The sequence below is a fragment of the Tamandua tetradactyla genome, chromosome 7, assembly GCF_023851605.1.
Source record: "Tamandua tetradactyla isolate mTamTet1 chromosome 7, mTamTet1.pri, whole genome shotgun sequence".
NCBI classification, from domain to species: domain Eukaryota; kingdom Metazoa; phylum Chordata; class Mammalia; order Pilosa; family Myrmecophagidae; genus Tamandua; species Tamandua tetradactyla.
The window spans coordinates 97,834,495-97,860,341 of NC_135333.1; the positions used below are offsets into that span (position 1 = coordinate 97,834,495).

The window sequence follows — 25,847 nt, forward strand, 5'->3', positions numbered from 1 at the left end:
CCCAGGTTTTAACCTCCAGCTTTCCTTCTGGTGACATATATGATGCTAAACTTCCCATTTCCACCACCCACACACACTATTCAGCACTGTTAATTTGTCTCACAATAATGTGCTACTGTCACCTCTGTCCCTTTCCAAACTTTTAAGTTCAGCCTAGGTAAACATTCTGCACGTATTAAGCCACCGCTCCCCTTTCTTTTGCCTCATTCTATATCCTGGGAATCTAGATTTTGTGTCTAAGAGTTTCCATATCATAATTAGTTCATATCAGAGGATCTTACAGTATATATCCTTTTGTGTCTCATTTATTTCCCTTAACATAATATCCTCAAGGGTCATCCATATTGTCCTGTGCTTCCAGACTTTGCTGCTTTCTCCTGAGTAATGTTCCACTGTATGTATATATCACATTTTGTTAATCCATTCTTCTGCGGATATACACTTGGCTTATTTCTATTTTTTGGCAATTGTGAATAATGCTTCTATGAACATTGGGGTGCAAATATCTATTCGCATCCCTGTTTCAGATCTTCTGGGTAAATCCCAAGTAGTGGGATTGCAGGAGCGTAAGGCAGCTCTATACTTAGCTTCCTGAGGAACCTCCAAACCATCTTCCACAGAGGCTCTACCATTTCACATTCCCACCAGCAGTGAATAAGCATTCCAATTTCTCCACATCCTCTTCAACACTTGTAGTTTCCTGTTTGTTTAGAACTCATTCTAGTAGGTGTGAGATGATATCTCATTGTGGTTTTGATTTGCATTTCCCTAACAGCTAGTGAGTGGAGCATATTTTCATTACTTTTTAGCCATCTATATTTCCTCTTTGGAATTGTCGATTTCTTTTTAACCTTCTGTTTCAGAATTATTTTCTCAAGTGCATGCCAAATTTGCCAAATCTAAATTACAGAAAATACCTTTTCCCTTTTTTTTGAAAATGGCAAAATTGCTTTGTTAATTTATGTAGATTCAAATTTAAATATTTTTAAAACAGGATTTGATAGGCATTTTATTTAGTGTTTCATATTGCAGAATTATCTTGCGGAAATTGCCACAGCTATCAAAATGGTTGTTCTTTGCCAATAATTCAGTTATTTTGTAAGGCTAAAATCCCTTAAGGGGGACTGGACTGATTTTTAAGCCAACTCTAAGCACATTCCTTCCTTCACCCTTCCTTCTAATTTGTAAGGTCAATGATATCTGCCTCTTTGACTGATAGCAAATCCTGTCTGCATGAAATAAGCTTATCTAAATACATTAGGAATGCCCAGCAGGCCTGTTTCATGGAAATTAAATCAGTGCATAACTTTATGATGAGTAAGTCATGAGATCATGACCACAGTTGCTTTAAACCTACATGAACAAATCTTTTAGAACAGTTAGACTTGCCCCTGTGTAACAGCTCAGAAGTCATTTTTCTTTTGAAGAAATATCTTCTTATGAAATATCTTATGAAGATATTTCCTCTAAAACTGATTAGAAGTTTGATATATGAATAAGAATTAGAGTCCAGAGCCGGCACATTAGCTTAGGGGAAAAGCCAGAGTAGGTGGACGGCCAGTTCAAGATCCTTGAGATGCTGGTCACACTGGGCTCCCCTGAGGAAGGGCAGGCAGAGGGGTTGGTGGCCTTCAGTGGGGTGCAGCTGTCCCGCCTGCAGCCACCCCCCTCCCCCACTGGCAGGTGGGCACTAAGGGCCAGGAGGAGGTGCCAGGGATGACCCCTTGGGCCATCTCCCTGCCCCAGATAGAGCTGACTGGCTTTGGGGAGGTGGGGCAGGGTGCCAGTCTGCGGCAGCAAACCCGAGGGCAGCCCCTTCAGCAGAGGACACAGCAGGCTTTCAGGTCCCGTTGCTTCAGGTAACCTAGTCTCTACCGGGAGTCCAGGGGGCAGGGGGCGGGCTATTGGTGGGCGAGGGTTCCCTCATGACCCCCGCCGGGACGGTGCCCCAGCATGAGCTGGACGTGAGGCTGAGCCGCCAGGCACCGACAACAGCCACCGACGAGGTGGGCGGAGGCTGAAGATGCGCACCCTGGGGCCGGGGGAGGGGGGCCGAGATCCAGCTTCACCCAGCTGAGCGGGACTTTGCCTGTCACTGCCCGATAAGGGGTTCTTGCTGCCCGCCGCGGGCAGCCACGCCGAGAACCACGTGGCCGAGGGCGAGGGGGACGCTGGGCGCAAATGCTGCCCCGGCCTGTGGCCAGGGAGGGGATCGAGGGAGACCAAGAGCCAGAAAACTCAGGATGCCCTGGAGGAGAGGTCGCCCAAGTTGCGCTTTCCCAGAGAGCCCCGGAGCCCCAAGGCCAGGAGTAGGGGCGGGGACCAGGAGGAGCTGGGGTTCAGGGTCCGGCTGCCCAGAGTGGGTTTTTCCGAGACAGGGCCTTCAGGCTCCACTAGGGAGGATGGGACTCGGCTGCCTCAGTCTGAAGCTCCCAGGGCTGAGGGAGCCTCCCGGGCTGCCTTCCTGTCCCTGCCTTCCCCGTGTGGGGAGTGAGACAGATAACTAGCACTAAGCCCAGGAGGGCCCAGAGGGGGCGATGGGCCAGGGCCAGCCAGAGGCTTCGCGCCCATCTCATCACACCAGTGCCTGTGTCTTGGTCAAGCCATGTGAATAAAACAATCCAGAGGTTTAAAAAAAAAATGAGTATGCCTTTTGGATAATAATTTTAGTACAGATGTTTATTTGAAGACCTTTGTGAATTATGTCAGCATACATTACAAATGAGTACTTGTATGTAGTTAAATGGTTTGGGGGGGTCATATAAATTTAAACAAAAATAATTTTGTTATGGGGTAATTGCCCTACTCTCTATTGGATGGATTCTTCTATTTGCTGGCTCCTCTGGAATGCAAACATTGCTGGGATGGTCATCTATTTGAAGAGTTATAAGCATAACTCAGGCAGTAACTCTACAGAAAAAAACCTTATATTTGTTGGTCTCTAGTGTCTCTTTATACAAGTTCAGAGGCAGGCCTTTCAAGCATTTGCATGCTCATGATGTACCAGGTCTTCAGTTATCAAAAACATTTAAGAGATCTGTTGAAGAAAGAGGTCTTTTAGAAAAAATTCTTGGTGCAAGTAATTATGTTGTATGTTCTCTATAAAATTTGCTTATTCTTAAAAGTTGGATATATATTTCATTTCAGCACTTCTCTATATTTTGTGGAAAGGCTTTAGCTATTGTTTAATGACTTTTAGGCACCAGCAGAAAAGATGGAGGAATGTTAGGGAGGTGCGGTGAGAGGTACAGCAATGTTGATGAGGAAGGGCAAGTCTTCGAGAATTGTGTTTATCGTGAGAGGAAAAAAATTTAAATCCCTTTGATTCTCTGTCTTGATGTTCTCTGGGTCACCTGCTGATACGTAGAGTAAGGAACCTACACTTTCAAGGAGCAGTAGGGTGTTTACAAAGATGACTGAATAAGCAAAGTGTTCTCAGAAATTTTCTAATGCAATGAAAAAACATGTACATAATTAATGTGAATTTAATTCTCTTGAAGACACTCATACCTCACACCTGAGGGTCTTACTTTGCACAGTAGATGTGTAATGGACTCATGTTGACAGTCTTGCAATTTAATTGTAGTATAAATATGCTAGGGAATGTAAAAAGAAATGCAGGAAAAAATGAAGGGAAAACCTATTGTAAACTGAGATTATTTGTGAAATGATTTCCATAATGCAGGGCTTCCCTATGTTTTTCATGACAGTCATGTCCATTCTGAAATAAGCCAGTGAGGAGGCTAGGGCTGGGCACTCCAACCACCTCGGGCACCGTGCAGCAGCCTAAGGTGTGCAGCTAGAGCCCACTGGTGAGACTGGGAGGGGAGAGAACTCTCCTCCAGTGCAAATTCTTACAAGTTGATTTCCATTCCTCCAATCTTCATTGAGTGTTACCATATGCACTCAAAGGAAACCAATCTGGTCTTCAACTCTGTCTCCTCTGATTTGGGCTAATGACATGAAAGTTATTCTTTACTCTGACTTTTTAATTAAATATCTTCCCATTTGGGGTTAGAAAACGAATAAAACAGTTAAAATACAAGCTGAAAGCAGAAGCATGCTCTTCAGTAAAATCTGGGGCAATTGGTGGCCCTCTAAGAAATAACCACCTTAACTTTCATCCTTGTAAGAGAGATCTCTTTATGTCCTAAGCTGATGTTCTGTCATGGTGATAATCATAGCATATCATAGTAATATAGCATTTGAGAAATCACTTAGCCCTCCAGTCCTGACTGCTTCATTCATGCAGTAAAGAGACAAGACTAGGTATTTATATCCAGGATTAACATCATGTAATTTTTTGATTCAGTTGTTCTCAGCCACACAGAAGATAGGATTTGTAGCCGAGTTGTTTGTCTCCTACTCATCTGACCCCGCTAGGCTGTGGGCACATTACAACTTACCCAAGAAATGGATATCTTTTGTTTTCTTTGGTCAGTTCAAAGAAAAAAATAACTGCTATTTGACAAGAAGGAAAAATACTGAGCCCATTTATTTTGTATTTAGGACTGAGGAAGGTAAATAAAAAATCTGTAGGTTAATAAATTATACTGGCACAAATAGCTAAGACCAGTAAAGGGGATCATCAAACTCCATGTCATTCATACATAAAATGTTACAGAGCAAAGAGTTATCATCTTAAATATTTAATACATAAAAATGGACAATTTAGTATTACATAGTTGTATAACACCTATACTGTAGATATGTGGATGTATATATTTTTCTTTTCAGTAAAATATTTTCATGCTTATAAAAGTCACCCTAACTCAACATGGGACAAGAGAACGACATAGAGTAGAAATCAACCAAGTAGTAAATAGGATATAGGTATGGAAAAAAAAAAACTATCTTTACATTGTTGACACCAAGGAAAAACATACACACTTTTCTATTATTTGAAGGCAATTCACAATCATTTCCAGGAATTCTGTGAGAATTTAAGGCCATTTGTTCTAAAGAAATGCTTTGATATAGACACAACTTCACAAAACGGTAATTCTTGTAAAAACTGTACATGCAAAAACTCTATACAATTTATTGTGGACAGGCAGATCAGTGTGCAGGAGTCAGTTATTTCACAAATGTGTTGTGCACTAAGTCACATGTGTGTGTATATTTAACTCGGGATCTCACAAAAGACTTGTAGCCTGTGCACCTTGTGTGGCAACGTGGAAAGGTAATAAAGAATCCAAATCAAGAGAGCCAGTATCCCTTTGAATTAAAATCTCTAGCCAAGATATAATGGAATAAAAAGTTTAAAACATCCGCTACATGGTTCACAGTTAAATATACTTGGTTTTAATCTTTCTAAATAGCATTATAATATAAAGATGCTACTTTTTACACAAAGTATATGCGGTGCATTTACAGTTCGTAAAGTTTGACTTTTTAGTATTTCTACTTAGCATTACAAAATATAAACTGACTGCAGTCTAAATTTAGAACCCAAACTCCATGAAAAATGCATGTTCTTACAGGATTCCCATCTGCTAAACTTAAACTCTCACACTTGGCAAACTGTGCAGAGAAACTGATTACTAAGCAGATGTGGCTTCATAAGACAATTCAGTTACTGAAAAATTGAAAGTATCTTTCTCTTCTCTTATTTGCAATTCTATTTGTCCAGACAGTCATTCAAAGAGATATTGCTCTTGTGATTATAGCTATTGCAATTTAGAAGACAAAGGATTCGTTTTTCAAAATGCTTTATCTTAAGAACAATTATAAAAGTATTGAAATTTAAAAAGTAGTAACATGTAAACATTGATACAGAGAGACTGCTTTCCTATCCACACAGCAGCCAAAGACAATATTTGAGTTAAAAACATAGTTTGTGCTTTTTCCCAACAACACATTGGAAATTAGCCTTTTCTGTCAAAAAATTAAAGATTCAGACATCCATATTTTGCCTCAAGCATTTAAACAAGTTTTCTGTTGCTCATGCAACAACCATATTTACAGTTTTGGTTTATGAAGAGAATTCAGTTTGGATCCAAGAAAGCACGTTAACTAGTACTGCTGAAACCAAAGTGAGGAAAGTATCTCGTTCCCTGGTTGGTTACAGAGCACCAGGTACAAAGCACTGACTCAGCAGTTCCAACTGGGGTGTAGTGAGATGTCACGTACTTGGGAGCGCAATCATATTTGAGTCTGTAACACATGTGTAGGTGGGGTGTATGGAGGAGGCGCAGGGGATGGCTTGATTCCTCGGGCCCTCATATAGGAGAGGAACTGTTCAGGGATCTCAGCGAGGACGTCTTTCGCCAGTCTAGCCATGCTCAGGATGTGGTTTCCGCTTCTGTCAATATAATCCCGGAACGGCACAAACTAAAACACAGGTGAAAGCAAGCAGTTCACAGGCTTTTAGAATTCGATTTAACAGACATAAAAATCAGTACATGGACATGTTTGTAGAGGATGTGGGAAAGGCCAGAGTCATGGTATGATGGATGATAATTACTAGACATTTTTTTCATGAGTTGATATACTACGAACGACTATAACAGTGACCAAACCTTTCAAATATATCCTTCATCTAAAAAAAGATGTAATTTTTCTGGTTTTTTTTTACCCTGGCAATTCATGTCTCTTGGTCCTGCTATGCCCGTCACGTTGCTATTTGTGTTTTGTAGTTTTCTGTCCCATACCTATCCTTTGGATGGAATATTGAACCGCTTTGGGGTTTAGTTTCCTACCAAATGGAGTTACTACATGCCTAACTCAGTGTTCAGTGCAGAAATATCATCCAGTGTAGAGTAAGATGTAAACAAGGTGAAGCTAAAGAAATAATAGCGTATGTTGCTAAAAAAAAAAAAAAAAAGAGCTAATATGTAAAGTGTTTTACATTATTTTAAAAAAGTAAATTGGAAGGAATCTGAAATATTTAGTACATTCAGTTTTGCGCCAGATGTTGATTTTCAGAAGTTAATTGTGAAGACCAAAAAAAAAAGAAGTCTTGGTGTGATTTTGTAATACTACTACTTCTTCTTTTTTTTGCATGGGCAGGCACCAGGAACCAAATCCCAGGTCTTCCGGCATGGCAGGCAAGAACTCTGCCTGCTGAGCCACCATGGCCTGCCCAATACTTCTTTTTGAAATATTATTCTTAACTTAATTTCATATAAAAATGATTGTTCTCTCTTTATATAAGCAATATTTGAGAGTCTTTATCAGCCCACCACCAAATATTCTGGCAATAGATTGCCCAATTACATACTCAGGTTACTTAAGTTAATAAACACTGCCATTTGTGGGCATTCAATTTCCTTTGGGACATGATTTTTGAAGCAACTAGGAAGGGATTGGAACTGTTAATATGAGTTTGGGAGCACAATAATGTTAGGTCATAAAACAAATGGCACAGTGAAGACATTTTAGAATGTTGAACAGTTTCTGAGCATATTATTTAAAAGTCTGAATTAAAGCCTTTTTCTTCCAGAGAAAGAGAGTACACTCCTCTCTCCTACTGTAATATAATTGTTTTAAATTTATTTTGAAGAAAATTACTTTTGATTTAAGCAGTTACTCAAGATGTACTTTCAGAAAAAAAGTGTTATTAGGAAGCAGGCTTTAAAATGGTCAGGTTGCTGCAAATAAACCAAGTCACAAACTTAAGGAAATCAAATAGGTGTCACATGCCTTCTGTGTAGTGAAAACACTCTTTTTTTAAAGAATGAGTAGAAAATTACTCCTTTCTTTTTAGAATAAGACATACTGTAGGCAGAAGCATACCTATGTGACTATAATTTTACCTTTCTGCCTCTGCTACCAGGAGGAAAACTCAGAGCAGTCTTTAAAAAGCTGTGATAGAAAAGTGACACATCTTACTCTGAGGTCTGAAGGTAGCTAAATCAGGGTACAGCTGAAAAAACTAACAGAGCAAATATAATCTTCAGCTGGGATGGGAAACCATGGGAATATGAGGTTTTGAAGTCTTACCATCTAGCTATAAACAAGGCTTAACATTTTTTTTTTTTTTTTTTTTTTTTTTAAAGGAAAGACAGAGAGAAGGAAGGAAGGATAGAAGGAAGGAAGAGAGGAAGAAAGGGAAACATCTTTTAAACATTTTCTTGTTTTTATTGTATTTTGTTTCTCCGTTTTCGTTACATGGGCTGGGGCCGGGAATCGAACCGAGGTCCTCCGGCATAGCAGGCAAGCACTTTTGCCCGCTGAGCCACCGCGGCCCGCCCCAAGGCTTAACATTTTTAACAAGAGGTCAAAGATGTGCAAAAAAGTTAAGGTATATTTTCACTGTGAAACTGTAATTAGAAAACTGGGTAAATTGTACCCCCTATTCTTACAAACTCTGGATTCACACTTCCCAGATTCAGAACTTGTTTATGCTACTTATTAGCTGCATGGTCTTCAGCAAGTTATTTGCCACTCTGTGCCTCAGTTTCCTCATCTGTAAAGTGATTATAATAGTACTAACACCTACTCCATTGGCTGTTATGAGTATTAACTAAGTTAACATATAAAGTGTTTAAAAAGGGTGTTCAATGCATAATATGCCCTATAAATGCTCGCTATCACTATCATTAGTGATATTGGTGAATTATTATTCACCAGTGCTTAGATGAGTAGTTTTCAACTTAGGGTGTGAGTATGTATCACATTTAACTTAGGTTTGTTAGGTTATTCTGATAGACCTTTCGAGTATTAGGTAACCTTGCCCCCCAGGTTGAGAATTTCATGAGAATTGTCATAGCAAGTCGCTGTTATCAAGAGGAATATATCACATGTGTACGGGGAGTAGAAAAAAAAATGTTGAAGAACTTTGTATTCACTGACTTAGATTATCCAAACCTTTACGAAAGGAACATCTATCTCTTCAGTCAGTCACCAGGTACTCTCATAAGCGAGAGGCGAAAATGGTGTGCAACTCTTCATTTCCTTTACTTGAAATTAGTCTCAAATCTTACAGATTTCATAACAAAATGCATCCTCTTCTTGGAAGATTGCTCATATCTCTCTGCCATTACCATTTTGCACTCACTTAACCTCTCAAACCATTCTGTTACTGTCTTTTTTAATCATTCACTTCTGATCACTGAAGCTGGAGTTCTCCAGCTCAAAATAATCCCCACACATTTTTGAATGCATGTTCATCATTCACTCTCACCACTAGGAATTAGCTTGGACCCTTGAAATGCTCAGTTTAGAAGAATAAATCACTTTTCATTTTGCATTAATTAATCACATTCACATGAAGTAAATGTGTTCTGATCTCTAGAAATATACTGTTATCCTCGATGCTCCACATATTTTCTCAGCATCCCCCCAGTGCTTGGAAAATGTTTCATATGGCTGCTCTAAAGGCCGGTGTTGCTATTTGTGAAAACAAGTTTGAATCAGTTTGGCCAAATAGGCTTTTAGCTGCTGTTCTGCTCAACTTTGTTTGACTGTTCCTACTGTGCAAGGCTCCATTAGTGATTTTCAACTCTCAGCCTTCAAGGTTATTATTCTGCTTTGAATGGAAGATAGGATTTATATATAATTTTACGGGAATGATAAGTTGGCCTACGTCTGCGTATGGACCAGGAGGGATGACATTGTATTATGCCACAATAGCCAATTCCACACACAAACAAACGGAATGCTTTTGCATGTAGTGATTTAGGAAATAACTCATTTAAGTGTTACATAACAACCCTAGGGTCTAAGCCTGCTCGCTGTCTATACTGTAGTCTAAGAGACTGAATCTTCAAGCAATCAATATAATCAAACATAAAACTGGCCATAGTGTCATATGACAAGTTACAGATGCTGTGAAACAGTGACATAAAAAGGCCTTCTCTTTGGACTATTCTGACATGCTAAATGATAACAGCAACTGCTACTGATATTAATGCATTTGTTGAGCAAGCGGCAGGCCTTCTGTTAAGGGATTTACTACAAAATCTCATTAAATTTTCACAAATTATCCATACACTGAATTTACAGAAGAGAAAACTGAGTCTTAAAGAGTTTAATTAACTTACCCAAGATCAGACAGTGATAATTGTCCATCAGTATTCGAACCCAAATTAGTCTGACTCTGATGCATTAATCATTACAGTAATATGAAAAGGGGAATAGATTATAATAATCTTCATTAGAATTTTGCCTTTTAGGAGAATAGATGTATTATAATAAAATATAGGTTTTAGAATCATAAAAACTTTGGGAAATGTAGATCTACCAATTTATGTTCAAATAGCTTTGCAAAAGTTATTTTACTTCCCATTTTGGGCCTTGGTTTCCCTATTTGTAAATAACTATGAGGCAAAAAGTGACTAGCACTTTCAGAAAGATAGAAAATGGTATGCAAACAAAGGGGGCGGCAAGGGACACTTAATTCAGGGGTGGTATGGGAGGCCTTTGTGGAAAGACTGGATAGTGGGAAACTTCAAAATGTGGATTTTGATCAGCACAGAGGAGAGGCAGATATCCCATGTAAAATAACAAGAAAAAATTAAGGCAAGTATTGTGGAAATGTGAAAGGAAAGACAGTTTAAAGTCCTGTTTAGCTAGACAAAGTGTGCTTGTGTGTCTTCCTAAAGAGGAAGATTGGGGTTAGGTTATGGGCAATCTTAAACATCGTGTTTAGATTTTAGGATCAAAGTTATATAGAATAGTTGTTAAGAATTTTAGAACAAGACATTTTAAGGATTGAAACTCGGCTCATCCCTCATTAGCTGCCTTGTTTCCTTATTTGTAAAGTTCAGGCAATAAAAGTACTTATTGCATAAAGTCTATTTAGGATTAAATGAAGTAATTCTGTAGCTCTTCGCACGCCTAACACATGGTTCTAGTTTGCTAGCTGCTGGAATACAATATACCAGAAACAGAATGGCTTTTAAAAAGGGGAATTTGGTAGTTAACAGTTCTGAGGCCAAGAAAATGTCTGAATTAAAGCAAGGCTATAGAAATGCCCAATCTAAGGCATCCAGGGAAAGGTTTCTTGGTGCAAGAAGGCCAATGAAGTTCAGGGTCTCTTTCTCTCGAGTGAGAAGGCACATGGTGAACACAGTCAGGGCTTCTCTCTCAGCTGGAAGGGCACATGGCAAACATGGCATCATTTGCTAGCTTTCTCTCCTGGTTTCCTGTTTCATGAAGCTCCCCAGGAGGCATTTTCCTTCTTCATCTCCAAAGGTTGCTGGCTGGTCGACTCTGCTTTGTGGTGCTACAGCAGTCTCTGCTCTCTCTGAATCTCTCTTTCTCCAAAAGGTTTCCTCTTTTATAGGCCTCCAGAAACTAATCAAGACCCACTCAAATGGGTGGGGACACCCCTCCACCTAATCCAGTTTAACAACCACTCCTGAATAAAAATAAGACGTAACTCCCTAAGTCACATCTCCAGGGAGATGATCTAATTACAGTTTCAAACATACAGTATTGAACAGGGATTAGAAGAAATGGCTGCCTTTACAAAATGGGATTAGGATTAAAACATGGCTTTTCTACGGTACGTATGCCATTTCAAACCAGCACACACATGAAGCATTTCTTATTAGTATATGAAGGAATTGGAAGCTATTTAAGATTCCGAATAACAATAAAAACCCTATCTACCATCCTCAACTATCTGCTACACCTTAGTTACCTACTATTCTGTAGCCTTGGGCTTTGCATTTCCCCATTTGAGAAATCTGGGATTCCATTTAGGGTGTCTTAACTCTGTTTGCCTCAAAAATGTAAGAAATGGAAAACAGAAAAGGTAGAAGAGCCCAAATAAGACCCTACTTTCTGGTAATGTTCTACCCAGTAGTGTTTACACCATTAATAGGAATGGATTATATATTTTTTGATGATGAAAATGACTGATGGTATTGTCTTTGGTGTGCCTTTGCCATACTAATATTTTAGAGGCAGGGCAAGTTATTCCTTGAAAATAGCTCAGATAAAAAAACAAAAACACTTTCTTTGTGGCTAGTATGACTTAGAGAACTTTGATAGTGGAATGTTTTAAAACCCCTTTTTCAAGATGAGGGAGAGAATGTCAGTTCCTTTTCGAATGATTATGTGTTTATTATTTTTAAAAGACTAGACACGAGACATTTTTCTGGGAATGGAGAAAAGTGCCTTAAATGTCCTTAACTAAATATGAACATGTAAGTCACAATGCCAACATCATTACAGGAGCTACTAAATCCATGGGCACATCTTAATTTCCTGCTCAGTCTATAAGACAATCAAACCCTTCGGTTCAAGTTTATGTGGCAGAATCCCTGGATGTTTGCCTACAGGTCCACAAGTGTACTGGTGTTACTTTTAATATTAGGCTGGTCACCAGGATTCTGACTTTCAAGGACAGAAAACTTGTATAGTTATCTATATAAAACTTATGCTGATAAGTAACAGAGTCTTCATGTCTGTAACTTCCTCTGAGAATAACAATGCCACGGAAAGAGCAAAGGTAAAGAATTAGAGGACTATAGAGAAGGAAAAAAAGGTTAAGTGAAAGGTATTGACTTTTGATCAGAGTGACAACATTATTCTAATTCAAAATTCCATCCAATATAGCACATCTATTGAGGGGAATTTAATTACTTCATATATGATTAATGGCATTCTGTAGTGTAATAAACACCAGGCTTGGGTTGCCATTAACTTATCGGTCATACTAAAAGAAGCCCTAATGATGTGTACAATCTTAGCTAACTTCTAAGGAAGAAAGTAATATAAAGTTTCTCTTAACCATCATTTAAATGATACTGTGAGATATGGGATTGCCTCTGCTAACACTATAAAACTGCATTACACCAGCAACATCATACGTTCTAAAGGATTTCAAATCCATACTTCCTTTCAGTAATTTGATTTTTTGGAAACAGCTTTTGGATAAAGCATAATTACTTGGACCTATAATTATGCTGACAAAGTTAAGGTGCATAATCAGGCATCTAAATATGAAAACAAAACACATGGGACTCTTAAACAGATGACCACATCACCACGTTTCCTGTCTCAGCTGCTTTTAACCTAATCATTGGTGAGTGTGCGCATGCTTTTCCCTCTAGCAAGTACTTAGGCTGAAAAGTTTAGATGATATTCAGTTATTTTTTTATACTGTTATATGGATGGTTCTATTGCAACTGATTAACCTTTTCTGGGTGCTTTTTCAGCAATGCATTTTATATATATTACCTCATTGAATCATCACAACAATGCAATTTATCCCCAGAACACTAAACTTTAGAAAGCTTGTCAGAACTATCACAATGGTCAAGTCAGGATTCAAAACAAATTTAATGATTGCATTATAGGGTGAATATTTAGGTTATTTTTAGGAAATAATACATGTGTCCATTGTTTTCTCTTCCAAAAACTTCACATCATGCTTAAGTGGTGCTGAGATCTTCTTCTTTTCCTTATTTAAAAAGCTGTATTTCACAAGCTTTTTTCCTTTCAGACATCCTAAAAGAGTCTCCTAAGTGGAGACACAAAGGTACAGGGCTTTCACTTAAAATATGTTATTGAAAGTAAAGAATTTCAGCTAGAATGTATTGATTACTGTCTTTTTCCCTTCAATTCACCTCCAGAATAGTAGGCTTTAGTTAAGTAGTTTTCCTGATCCTAGCAGAACTGTGAATATGTGTGTTTATGTATATGTAAATATGTAGCTCTACTATAAAATTTCCACTTTTCTGACCATAATTTATGGAGAAATAGCATGCAAGTATCTATGATTTATTTTAGCTGTCTTAAACCATAGTTAGTCATTTCGAGGACTATGAATAAACATTTACATGTCCCACCTTCTATTTTTTACTAAAAATCTTAATTGTATTTTCTTACTGTTTCCATTTTATATAAGGGGAACTTAAAGTTCAGGGTAAAGTAAATAACTGAGTGCTTGCTATAGTCGAGGTTCTTTTACTTAATGTGCATCTCACAGAGCAATGACACACTAAGTCAAAAGAAATTAAGACTCCTGATTTCTGTATAAATTGTTTATTTACAAATCAGAGCTGATACAAGCACTTTGCAGTGACCAACGTAAATCATTTGCGTTTAATTTCTTACCTGCACAATGTCCCTTTCAGCATACTTTCCTCTGGAAGAGACTCTTACATCATCTCCATCCAATTCAACCATTGCTTAAAAATAAAATATAATCATTTATCCAGTACATTTTAGCCATATACTAAAAGAACATAGGAAATAAGAAAATTAGTATTTATGGAGTAGCAATATATCTTAGGTCAAGGCAGAAGCTTGTGGATCCATGCATCCTTTCTCCCACACAACCCACCCGAGTGCACATTTATAGATGAAGAAGTGAGTCAAAACCTTGTGTAGCCCACTGAAAGTTTGGAAGAGCCAATGCAGTGCACAACAGACTTTAGGTATGAGTCCCTGTCCTGGCCAGTCCTCACCTCAGGCAGCATGCTTACAAGAGATACGAATCCGTTTATCTTTCCAATTTAAGCAATTTGGCATCAATCACCATAACAATTTTAGCTTCATTTTCACTGAAGCAATATTTATTGAGAAATTACATCAAAAGTTATATATTCATACTGCTCAATTTTACTTCATAACTAGATTAAATAACAAAGGGGGATTTAGGCCCTATAGGGAATGGATAAAATATAATTTTTCTGAAGTATATTTTTGTTGGTAAAGAAATCCAATATTATATAAATCAGTTGGTATTTGGGAACACTGTGATTTAATAGGACAGCTGGTGATACAGTAATGCTATGCTGCAATTAAGAAATTTTTCCAGAGTTTATTAAGAAATCTGAAAATAATTACATGAGAAATGCTAATGTGTACTTACAGTATAAGTCTATTACTGATAATCCATCTTGTAAACACATGACATTCATCAGACTCCAGAGACTTACTTGCAATTCTAATGTTTGCCTCTTCACCTCCAAAAAATACCTCTCAGTCAGAATATGTCCTCACCTCTTAACTATTTTCTTCAGTGCTCTTGTATTGATTTGGGTGAAAAAATCATTGATTTTACCTTTCTATATAGATTCAAAAGCCAGTGTTTCGGTTGAAGCACCGTTAGCATACATAATTGATAGAAAGCCACCATTCAATGATTACCTTAGATATATGTGTTATAATTCAGTAAAATGTGTACATTACCAATAATAAGGTAACTAACTTATTCAAAATACAAAAAAACCTATTTGTCCCTACTTCTTGGGGATGTAAATAGGAGATTTCATTGTGCTCAAATAATTTCTTTTTTTAGCCTAGATCTACTTTTAGTTTTCATATTAGATTGTCCCATGCCAGTCATTACAGAAGCTCCTCCTTTATTTTCTATTAATCTAATAATTCACAATGATTACCCTCCATTTACTCTCAAGTGGGAAAGGAGAATCAGATGATAATCTGGGTCTCAGACTTTCCACAATGTGTATACTCTCCAGTGGTCTTTGTGAGTATTTTATTCCAATTAATTGAGACAATGACAGTTATTCAGGTAATAATGATTTAGAATGAGGTCCTATAAAATCTCTCTCACTTTTCTGTGTGCCATTTGGATTAAAAGCAGCAGGAACTGGAGACTATGCTTTTGAGAGCAAGTTGAAGAAAGACAACATATAGAAGTGGTGGAGGAGTGTCCTCCCTCAGGTTTTCAGATCGCCTGATGTCAAAGGAGGCTGGGATTGTGAGCCCTAGTTCCCCATCACCTCTCCACTTAGGAAGAAGTTGTCTGAGAGACAGCTGTGTACTTCTTTCTAGCCATGGGTGACATAATGAAGTTAGAATCCCTTCTTTTCTAGAGTTATCAAAGCAGGAAGCCAGATGATTTGACTTGACTCGGACTTTTGACTGCTCCCTTTTTTTTGTTAGAATGCATGGGCTGGGAATCGAACCCAGGTATCCTGCATGGTGGGCAAAAATTCTATCACTCAGCTACACATGCACCCCCGTGGCTGCCTTTTACAGATAAAGAAACGCTTTGACAAATTCTTCTTCTTAATGAAGTTGCTCTTACTAGTAGTAAAAATAATTGGAGGAAATTATACAAAGAATTTTTAATGTTCTTATTAAAACACAGAAATAAGAAATGTGAATACTAATTAATCTAATAGGTTATTCTTGTATCCTCTACCTTCAAACATTATATATCAAAATACTGCAGTTCTTACTCAGGCAAAAAATGACTTCCTGGATTAAAAAAATGTGTGGATATCAATTTATGTGGGTAACTGGTAGATCTGCAAGTTGAGTTTGGTCTTTACTTAGGTCTATTTATATATGTGATATATAACCTGGTAGATTTGAAAATGCTGAAAGAAAGGTTTTTCCGATGGGATTGCAACAATTTGAATGCAAGTCAGAGCTTTTCTATATTTAGCAGGAGTAGTCTGTCCTTTTCTTAGCCGTGGAGAGAAGTGATTTGTTTTGAGAGAATAGAAAGAAAAATGCTTTAGAGAAGTTCTTTTGGTCTCCTAGTGGGAAAGTCTCCTTTTCTAGCTTTGTGCCTGGAAGTTTTCCTACCCTATTAAAATTTCCACCCCAGTGAAAGCAGAAACCATGTGTTTCAAGGACTCTAATTTCCTGTCCCCATGTTTTCCAGAGGGCAATTTTACTCCAGTTCCCAAGAGGGAATTCCACAGGAAAGTTGTGTATCATCTTCACTCACTTTTCACATGGAAAGAGGAGACTGATCAAGATTAGCTCAATTCCTTCTCCTAATTTTAATAATCCTTTCTTTTGGAGCAACCTGTCCTCAATATGAAAGCACCCATTCCTCCCTGGGCATCAAAGGACAAAACTCTGGTCCTAGTAAAGAACAGGCATGGAGATAAGTCATTTAATACTGGGAGAAAAAAAGTCATGGGAAGTCTGACTCCAGGTTAACCCACATTCTCCAATTTTGTATTGTTAGTAATAAAGGTGATATGCTGGTCACTGACTGATGGGTTCTTCCATATTTTTTTTCAGTTAGTTCAGGAACTCAGAGAGAGAAAAGTACGATGAATTATCATCCCTCAAAATCCTAACAAATAAATTCATTAGAAACAGAAGAAATGAAGAAAATAATTAGCTGTGATGGATGAGGATAGTACCCAAATAGCTTTGTCTGCTGCTCTGCATAGAAGTATCTGCCAGGACTAGACATCAGCAGAAGTTAGAGGCTCTGTATTCATGAGTGGGGCTCTTGAGCACTAAGGCATAACTAAGGTTTATCATCCTCAAGACACAGAACTAATGGTGGGCTTCCTAAGGAAACCAGCAGACCTTAACTTATACTATAATCTGCCAACTATGTGCCTAAGTTAGCTGGTAATTTATCCTTAAACAAAAGACTCATTCTTGAGAGGCAAAAGCAAACAGAAGTCAAAGAAGAAATAAGTTATTTTAGCCTAGCAGTTGGTGAAGCTCTGTAAATCAGAGTCCATCACAGATTAATGCAGAGTATTGGGTGCAAAAAGTATTAACTAAAAAGACATGTTTCAGCTTTCCTGCCTCCAGAGACAAGTCACACATTGACACCTGAGATACACTGCAAATCCAGAGAAAGACAATCTATTAGCTGAAGCGGCAGTAGTCAGGTAAATGACTTTTGCTTTAGAAACTGGAAGATTATAATGACGAAGAGGATGATCAGGCAAGCATGGAATCTAAGGAATGAGTTTCCAGACCAGGGTCATTGATTAAACTTTGCCTGTAGTGCTTTAACCTCAGACTGAAAGATGTGTACTAAAATTATGGAGGAAGGACAGAAGGTTAGATGGGAATCATACCAGTGACTTATACTATAAACTGCCAACTATGTGCCTAAGTTAACTGGTAATTTATCCTAGCTTGTTCCAAATCTTCTTCAATTCTCATTTCCAAAGTCCCAAACTAAATAAACTGACACAGTTACAGTAAAAATACCTGAACCATGTAGTTACTATATAGTGATGTAATTGCTACCTATTAAGAGTTCTCTTAAATGAATTCACCAGATGCCTAGGAACAGACTATACTTGAAGAGATTTACCCAGATCACTACTGACACATATATCTATCACTTAATTGACATTTGAACAGGGCCGGAGCCCAAACTGAAAACCATGCAGTAAGTCATTTTAGCATAATTATATAAAGTCTCATTAAATCCCAGCTGGTTATTTTCTCATGACTTGCTCTTTCACATGACAGAATTTATACATTTATAAAACTAATGTCTATTGACTAGCCAGGATCTGAAAATCCATTAAATTATACTTGTTAACACTGCTATTCACAACCTAATGGTTTAGTAATTTAGCCCTCATCCGTAAAGGTTTTCAGCGAACTCAGTGTGCTCTGCCTTTAGAACACAAAGTTGATTTATCATTCTGTCAGTCTTAAGAAATATTATTTTGAGGTATAAACTATCTTTAATGAAATAGAAAAGCTACATATTGGATTAATCTTTAAACTAGAGAAGTAATGTCCTACTAAGAAGACAGAATCATCTAATTTGTTCACTTTAATAGACATCATGAGATATCAATATGTAGGTTTATTTATACTTGGACCTTATATCCACATCCTTACACACAGAAAAGAACAAAAAGCTTAAGAGCATGACACATCAGATGAAATAAATTTCCAAGAAAAACTACTGAAGTTTTTCTACTCACCGTCAAATTCTGCCGGTCCAACACCTACTATAATTATTGACATTGGAAGCTTTGAGGCCTTTGAAGAGAAGACAGAATTGAGTCACAACATTTTTGACAGTGACAGATATACAAATTTAAAAGCTTTATGGGAACAATGAAGCAAACGGAAAGAAAATAATACCCTCAGTTTAATTTGATATTCTTCAGATGGTCATTCTGAACACATTTAAAATTGTTAAACAGACCAATATACTTGATTCCACTCTTATCTTTTCCAAACTAACTAGATATGCTAATCCAGTGGCACCTTCCTCAAGAATGACTAGCCCTGGAAAAGACAAAATAAAATGTAAGGAGCATCTGGTGTTCACTTGCTACTCTCAATTAAAAAGTTAAGTGTATATATATCTTTAGTTCCTTTCCCAATTCATCCTCCTCCCCAAGAAGTCTCAGTTGCCAAAGAGGAAAAAAGGCACCGATGTGTGAAACCATGGAACTCGACTCTACATCACTTAAACCCAAAGTTAAGAAAGCGGTTTTCTTAGTAAATGAGCAAATACAAATGAACATTACAGAAAGTTATTATTGTTATTAATTTATGCATTAAATAGCCATGAAATTGTGAGTAAAGACTGAATATCTGATTTATAGCATTTTTTTGATTCATACATGTCACTTAACTTAGAGTATGACATCAAATGATTTAATGGTAAGAATGTGAGCCCCAGAAACCGAGAGATGGAACACTGCGGCAACAACATCTTCAAGTATGAAGTTCAATGAATTAAGAATAATTGTTCCTCAGTGCATCACATCCTGTTAGTTTAAACCTGAATTATTAAGTCCATATTTTAAAGGGCATACTGTTGCCGCTTATCAGAGCATAAAGGAAAGCATTACAGATTTCAAACCCAAGTATGTCTAGTTAGAGACAACAAATGTGTAAACCTTACCCTCCCTTTTTATATTATTTTTTTCTAAAATTATGTCTATTAATCATTTGATTTTTCCCACCTGTAATTATTTTCTCACACCATATACATAATATTATATCCTCTCTGTGCTACTGATAATTATAAGACTTGATGATCCATTTATGCAATCCATATTTGTGCCAAACATTGCTAAACCAGGATATAGAAAGGTGAGTATAAACAGATGTAGTGACTGTCTGCTTGAGGATTACTGTTAAGTAAAAAAGACAATCAATTAAGTAATCATTAAAAAGTATACATATAATAAAAAAATTATGAGCAGTAAGAGCTTTTAATGAAATCCCATCCCTATGCAATTCTAAAGAAATGATCATTAGCACTGTTCTCATGTAACTGAAATGTAAATGTTAAGAAAACATTGTGTGTAACTAGATCCAGCTAAGAGAAGTTAGCCATACTCACCTATGCACATGAAGATGATGCTATTATCTTTACTTTTTTTTAAAGGAAAGAATTTTGACACAACTCTCTACAGCCCTCAGTCTGGTCCTTTTATGCATCAACAGTACAGGTGAGGGTGAGCTGTCTGGGTAAGGTTAAGGATGCAATCCACTGCAAAGGTGTGGACACTGTATTTCACTGCTAAGTCAACCAAGGTAGACTCTGGTCTCAACAGATATGTAGCATCATCATGCTATCACTTTGCCAGTACAAAATTGAATGATCTCTACTCACGTTAACTATGGATTCCTTGGTTTGAGCCATGTCTGATATAACACCATCTGTCACAATCAGGAGAACAAAATACTGGGAACCGTCCTTTACAGAAGCAGCATACCTGAAAGGCAACGAAAAGGTAAGAATCATCATGGAAATAAAACCATTCCTTTCTATGGGATGAATAGTCAGTCAACAAAACTTTGAATCTCAAGAATATCTGTAAGCAATCTGCTAGAAGTCTATAATATGCAATACCTGGCAGCCCAAGAAGTCCATTCACTAATGAGGAAAGCTCCATAACAGTCTATTTAGCACAGAGGCGTGAACATGAGTTTTGGAAATAGACTTATCCTTTGCTAACCCACCTAATATGTATGATCTTCAGCAAAGTACTTAAACTCTCTAAATTTTATTTTTTACCTTTAAAATGGACATAATACTAACACCTTTGTATTGTTGAATGAATTAATAAAGAAATTGTAAGTATGGTACTCAATATACAGTTCTTTAAGTGGAATCAATTATCCACAGTTTATGTTCTTAACATATAGTAAATCAGTGAAGGATGGGATGGAGAGTTATACCAAACAAGGACAAACATTAGGAATATAATTACAACATATTCTAGTACCCAAAGGAATTTTTTAAGAATTCTCATCAAATGATATGCAGTCTTTTTGAGGGAAGTTTTATGAATATGTTATATTTCTTTTTGTTTAATGTTTCTATACTCCAGGTATCTAGATTAAATTCTCAAAAAGGACAGGTTTCACGATTCCTAGTACATGATAGGTATGCAGTATGTCCAGTAAAGAGCAAGCATTATGGTGCCATTAGGAGATTGGGTAGTAAACAAGACCGTGTTCTATATTTCTAACAATTGTGAAATAAATCACAGAGAAATGGGGTTTAAGAAAACTCTCATTGATTGGCCAATGAAATTCTTTCATGATCTGAGTAACCCGAAGTGATCCAATTTGAAAAGATGGTAGACAGACCAACAAACATAATACAACTTATTTCTGGGACAGCAAAATTAACAATCATATGAACAAGAACAGTATTTACAACTTTTTTATAGTCTGGAAACACCAATAATTTTTCCTGCTTCTAAAAAAATGGCTGGAAATTTTACAGATTGACAAAGAGGATAAGTGGCATTTGCTATATACAGTATTTCTAAATCTCAACCCTGGAAGGATATCACTGAACTGATTCCACAGATGACAGTCAAAATTATCCCACAGTATTGAACCATTAATCCTGTACATTATGGATTTCTATGTATTTGATGATGATAAAACTAATGGAAAACAATCCAAAGCTGATATGAACTTATTCTCCTGTACTTAATTTTTGTTATTTGAGGCAAAACATATTTGCTAATGACTGTGCACGGCACACTGATTCAGAGTCAGGTTCTTTGGGCTAGAATTTTAGCTCCATTACAAATGGCCACTCTAAATATCCATTTTGCCATTAAAAAAATAATAATAATACTCTCACCTCCTGGAATTGTTGTGAGGATCTCCTACTGATATTAATTAGTAAGATTAGAAATGTAAGATTTTATATTTCAGGTGATTAACGGAAGACTACAAATAGAGAGAAAAGCTTTGATGAGTAGAACAATATGACTTCATGTTTTTCTTATCAATCACTGCTCTTAAAGATGGCAAGTTTTTACCAGATTCAAAAACAACTCAGCAAGTTTGATACTACGCAGCCACCTGAAATACTACTTCAAGTGCCTTAACTGGCTGAGTTTCTTTTCATCCACCAGCTGTATCTAAAGGAGAATGTATTCATACCATCAAGAGATTTGGGGATGGAGCCTGAAGCAGCTCATGGTAGACTTGGAATTTCTCTAGTTTGTTTTATTTTTATTTTTAAAAATCCATGGGAATTTTGTATTTTATTTTATAGTATATATGTGCTTTTATTTATGCTTTATATTTCTCAGCACTAAGGAAAATGCATGAGTTTACTTTGCGGCATTCACTACTGCTACCCATATCTAATTTGAAAATAAATTACATTTTATAAAAGACCTACTTAATAGTGTAGTGTTTATCACCATCAGTATCATAAAAGAGTTTTTTCTATTATTCACTGTTTCTTGTGGCATTTGCCGTATGTAGTAATTCTAAATTCCAACCCAAATCATATTTTGTACCACCATGCTTTCTAATTCTGCCTTTTATTTTAAAAGTACTATATATTTATAATAAAATAATAAAAAATGCCATAGAAATGTATGAAATAGAAAGTAAAAGTTAATCAAACCCCAACCTCTCTACCGGGAGGTACACTTTTGATAAAGACTTATAGGTGTAAATTATATTTTAAAGGCATTAGAGAAGCTTGCTTCTTGGAATCTGATAAATCTTCTTGCAAATTGAATAAGTTTCTTTTTATTAAAAGCCAGTACACTGGCTTTTAAAAAAGATAGCCAACCTATAATTTATATTTTAATATTACTACCTCATATCTGAGCGAGAGGCTTCACCTTTGTCAGGATGGTGGAATTCTTTGGAATCCCTATCAAGGAAATTGTTGCAATTGTTCTTATAGAACAAATCTGGCTGGCACAGATTTGTGGAATACTCGTTCAGCTTATTATTAGTTCACAGGAGTATAGAGGGGAAGAAGACAAGATAAGAAACTAAGGAATGATTTATTTAAAAGGTTTAATTGTGATTTATACAATGGATTAAATCTCTTTCATACTGAATAATATAGGGACAAATTTAAATGTTTCAGCATGAAGTTCCAGAGTAATTTTTAAGTTATTGAGTTGTCACCTGAAATTACTTCTGGTCATGTATATCCATCTGTATACACAAAGATAAGTAGTTTCCCTGAACTTTCTTTTGTGTATCTTTACCTCTGCAGCAGAGATAAAAGGCTTAAGGATGCAAGATTTCACGGCACACTGATTCAGAGTCAGGTTCTTTGGGCTAGAATTTTAGCTCCATTACAAATGGCCACTCTAAATATCCATTTTGCCATTAAAAAAATAATAATAATACTCTCACCTCCTGGAATTGTTGTGAGGATCTCCTACTGATATTAATTAGTAAGATTCCAAAATAGTGTCATGGGCATTAGATACATAATTAAGTTCATATCTGGAAGGGAAATAATTTTAGCTAAGATTTAAACTGTTACGGTATTAAATTTAATCCAATATAGCTCCCAGATAAGTATCACAGCACTGGTTTTCTAAAACCATGAAACTAAAAGCAAATTTCTATGATTTTAAAGTTTGCTTTCAATTTGCAACGTGATAATAATACATGACTTTCTTTGGTAGGTATAAATCACATTTTCCTGTGACTTATGACTGTCTAGGTATTCTCATTTAACACTTTCTTTAGTTTTTCTTATAATTTTGCTTATTACATTGTACTGCAATGTATGGTATTCAGAATATTCAGTTAAACATGAGAGGCTTTCAGTATATACAAAGTAGCATGTCCTATATTATTGGAGATGTATAAATGATTAAGTCACAGTTCCTGCCTTCAATGTGGAAAAGATGTACATATAACAACTGTGTAGGATAAAATGAGTAACTGCTATGATTTACGTATACATGGAATGAAACCACAGACCAGATGAAACTGATTCTATGTGACTGAAGTGCTGGGGGAGTGCCGAGGGAAATGAGGTTGGATGGGTAGTATTGATTATTGGAAGTTCCTGAATGCCAAGTTAGTGTCTGAATTAATTTGTGAAGAGACACCAACAGATTTTTAGTAGGCTTTTACTCTGTTTGAAATGCTACCTCCTAGACGACTCTATGAAAGGAGGCCTGGGAAAGTGAGAAATTTTAGACAGGGGGCTAGAATATTCTCAGAACACCCAGTAAAACTTTAAAAAGTTGAATATTTGATGCCTTGGGTCTTGATCACTTCACAGCATTCTCATTCCATTAATATTATCCCCAAGGTAAATTGTCTTATCACATAAGTTTCAGTTCTAAAAATAAGCATGCGCTCAACATCATGATCCCCTTAAAGGAAAAAGCATTCTTCACAATGGTTATAGAAAATCATTATAAATGACTAATCTTTTAACATAGAGAATTTACTTTTTAAGGAAAATAAATTAAGCAAAGAGAAAAAGTATATATAAATAAATGTATTTGCCTTTAATTTTGTTAAAATAATTTGAATAATTGTCTTAATAATGCATAATTCATTTCTTAACCATTTGTTGAATACTCACCTCTTATATGATGGTGCTAAGTACTATAGAAATGCTTTTTTTTTTCCACAGGGGCAGGAACCAGGAATTGAATATAGAAATGCTTTTAAGAGTGACAAAACGTAGAAGCAGTTTTACATAATTGGAGATACTATAACTATGGCACTTTTTTTCGATACAGAAACAAATAGTATCTTGTCTTTCACTGAAATTTTCTTTAGATGAGACAGAAATTGTCTCAAAAAAGCTTCAGTTAAGTTAAGCATAGCTCTTAAAGATAAAAGGATAAAGGTATTTCTTAGACTCATAATAAGAAATGAATACAGGGAACTTCTTAATGTATTGGAAGGAAAAGATGATAAAAAGCCATTTCATACTGTTTTTCTTATTTTTTCTAGCCAGAAAGAATTATTCGATCATGGGTAATTTTCAAATACTCTGCAAGTTTTAACTGAAAATTACCCCAATTTTGAATTTACAAACTGCTGGGCAAAACTTAAAAATAAACTGGCAATAGAACTATTTGCTGCCTGTATTTTTAAAAAATTTATAGAAATGCACTTAGCAATTTTATATCTATTATATTAGAGAAACCAGGACAAACATAAAATTAATTGGAAAACACAGATGAAAACATTCCTAAGAACTAGCACGAGCTTTAACAAAATAAATCATGTTATTTTACTTTTATCTTTTTGGAAAAAAGTGAATTTGTATGGTAGTTTGAGAGAGAAAGCAAAGTATAATTTATTTTATATTAATATGATTTTTGATTCTGCTTGACAGTCATCAGTATACTGACACAGTATAAATAAGACTACTTTTATAGGCTAGTAAAATAAGCTAGTCTGTGTTTTTCAAATTATAGGTAATGACATAGAGTGGATTATAAAATCAATTTTGTGGGTCAAGACCAGAATTTAAAAAAAAAGGAAAACAATAGAGTCACAGATATAAAGGGAGAATGTATTATAAATATAAGTTTAATTGCATAAAACCTTTTTGTTTTAGCTGCATGTAATAGGTTTGAGAGGTGAAAGTCATATTTCAGTACAGATTGTGGATGAAAATATTTGAAAAAGTATAGCTAAAGGATCACACTCAGAGAATGGTCAACACTGTATCACTGTCAGCTTGAGGTAGAGTTCCATAGGGGTCAGCCCTGAGTGCAGAGGTATTTTAGCATCTTGTCCGTGTCCTAGATAATGGGAAGTAGAGCACGTTTAAATCGCTGGTGATGTCCAATAGGGAAGGTGGGAAAGCACCTTCAAACAGAGAACTAACTAGGGTTTGGCACTGCCTTTGTACTCTGCTAACCTCATCAGGAGTGAGGATGCTGTGTTCAGTAGAAAAGAAAATACAAAGAGGGAGTAAGCTATAAAATAAGGAAATACAAACTAGAGGCTTGGCTGGGATA

The 25,847-nt window shown here is 36.4% G+C and overlaps 1 protein-coding gene and 1 long non-coding RNA gene across 5 annotated transcripts in view; one reads left to right on the top strand and one right to left on the bottom strand.

Moving 5' to 3' along the window:
* Positions 1–4,477: 4,477 nt before the first annotated feature.
* The window catches only part of CPNE8 (copine 8), a 236,060-nt gene continuing 214,690 nt past the window's right edge, over positions 4,478–25,847 (bottom strand). For 3 of the 4 annotated variants that reach the window (XM_077170498.1, XM_077170500.1, XM_077170501.1), the window contains 4 exons: positions 20,234–20,336; positions 18,582–18,639; positions 14,014–14,087; positions 4,478–6,333 (listed from right to left, as the gene is read on the bottom strand). In XM_077170498.1, coding sequence (XP_077026613.1) covers positions 6,145–6,333; positions 14,014–14,087; positions 18,582–18,639; positions 20,234–20,336 — 424 coding nt within the window. In that variant the 3' untranslated portion in view covers positions 4,478–6,144. Of the gene's footprint in view, positions 6,334–10,100; positions 13,418–14,013; positions 14,088–18,581; positions 18,640–20,233; positions 20,337–25,847 lie in introns of those variants that run through there. The other variant, XM_077170499.1, reaches the window with a different exon arrangement.
* The window catches only part of LOC143691676 (uncharacterized), an 80,745-nt gene continuing 75,053 nt past the window's right edge, over positions 20,156–25,847 (top strand). The window contains exon 1 of the long non-coding RNA XR_013179647.1: positions 20,156–20,354. This is a non-coding gene — a long non-coding RNA (uncharacterized LOC143691676). The remainder of the gene's footprint in view (positions 20,355–25,847) is intronic.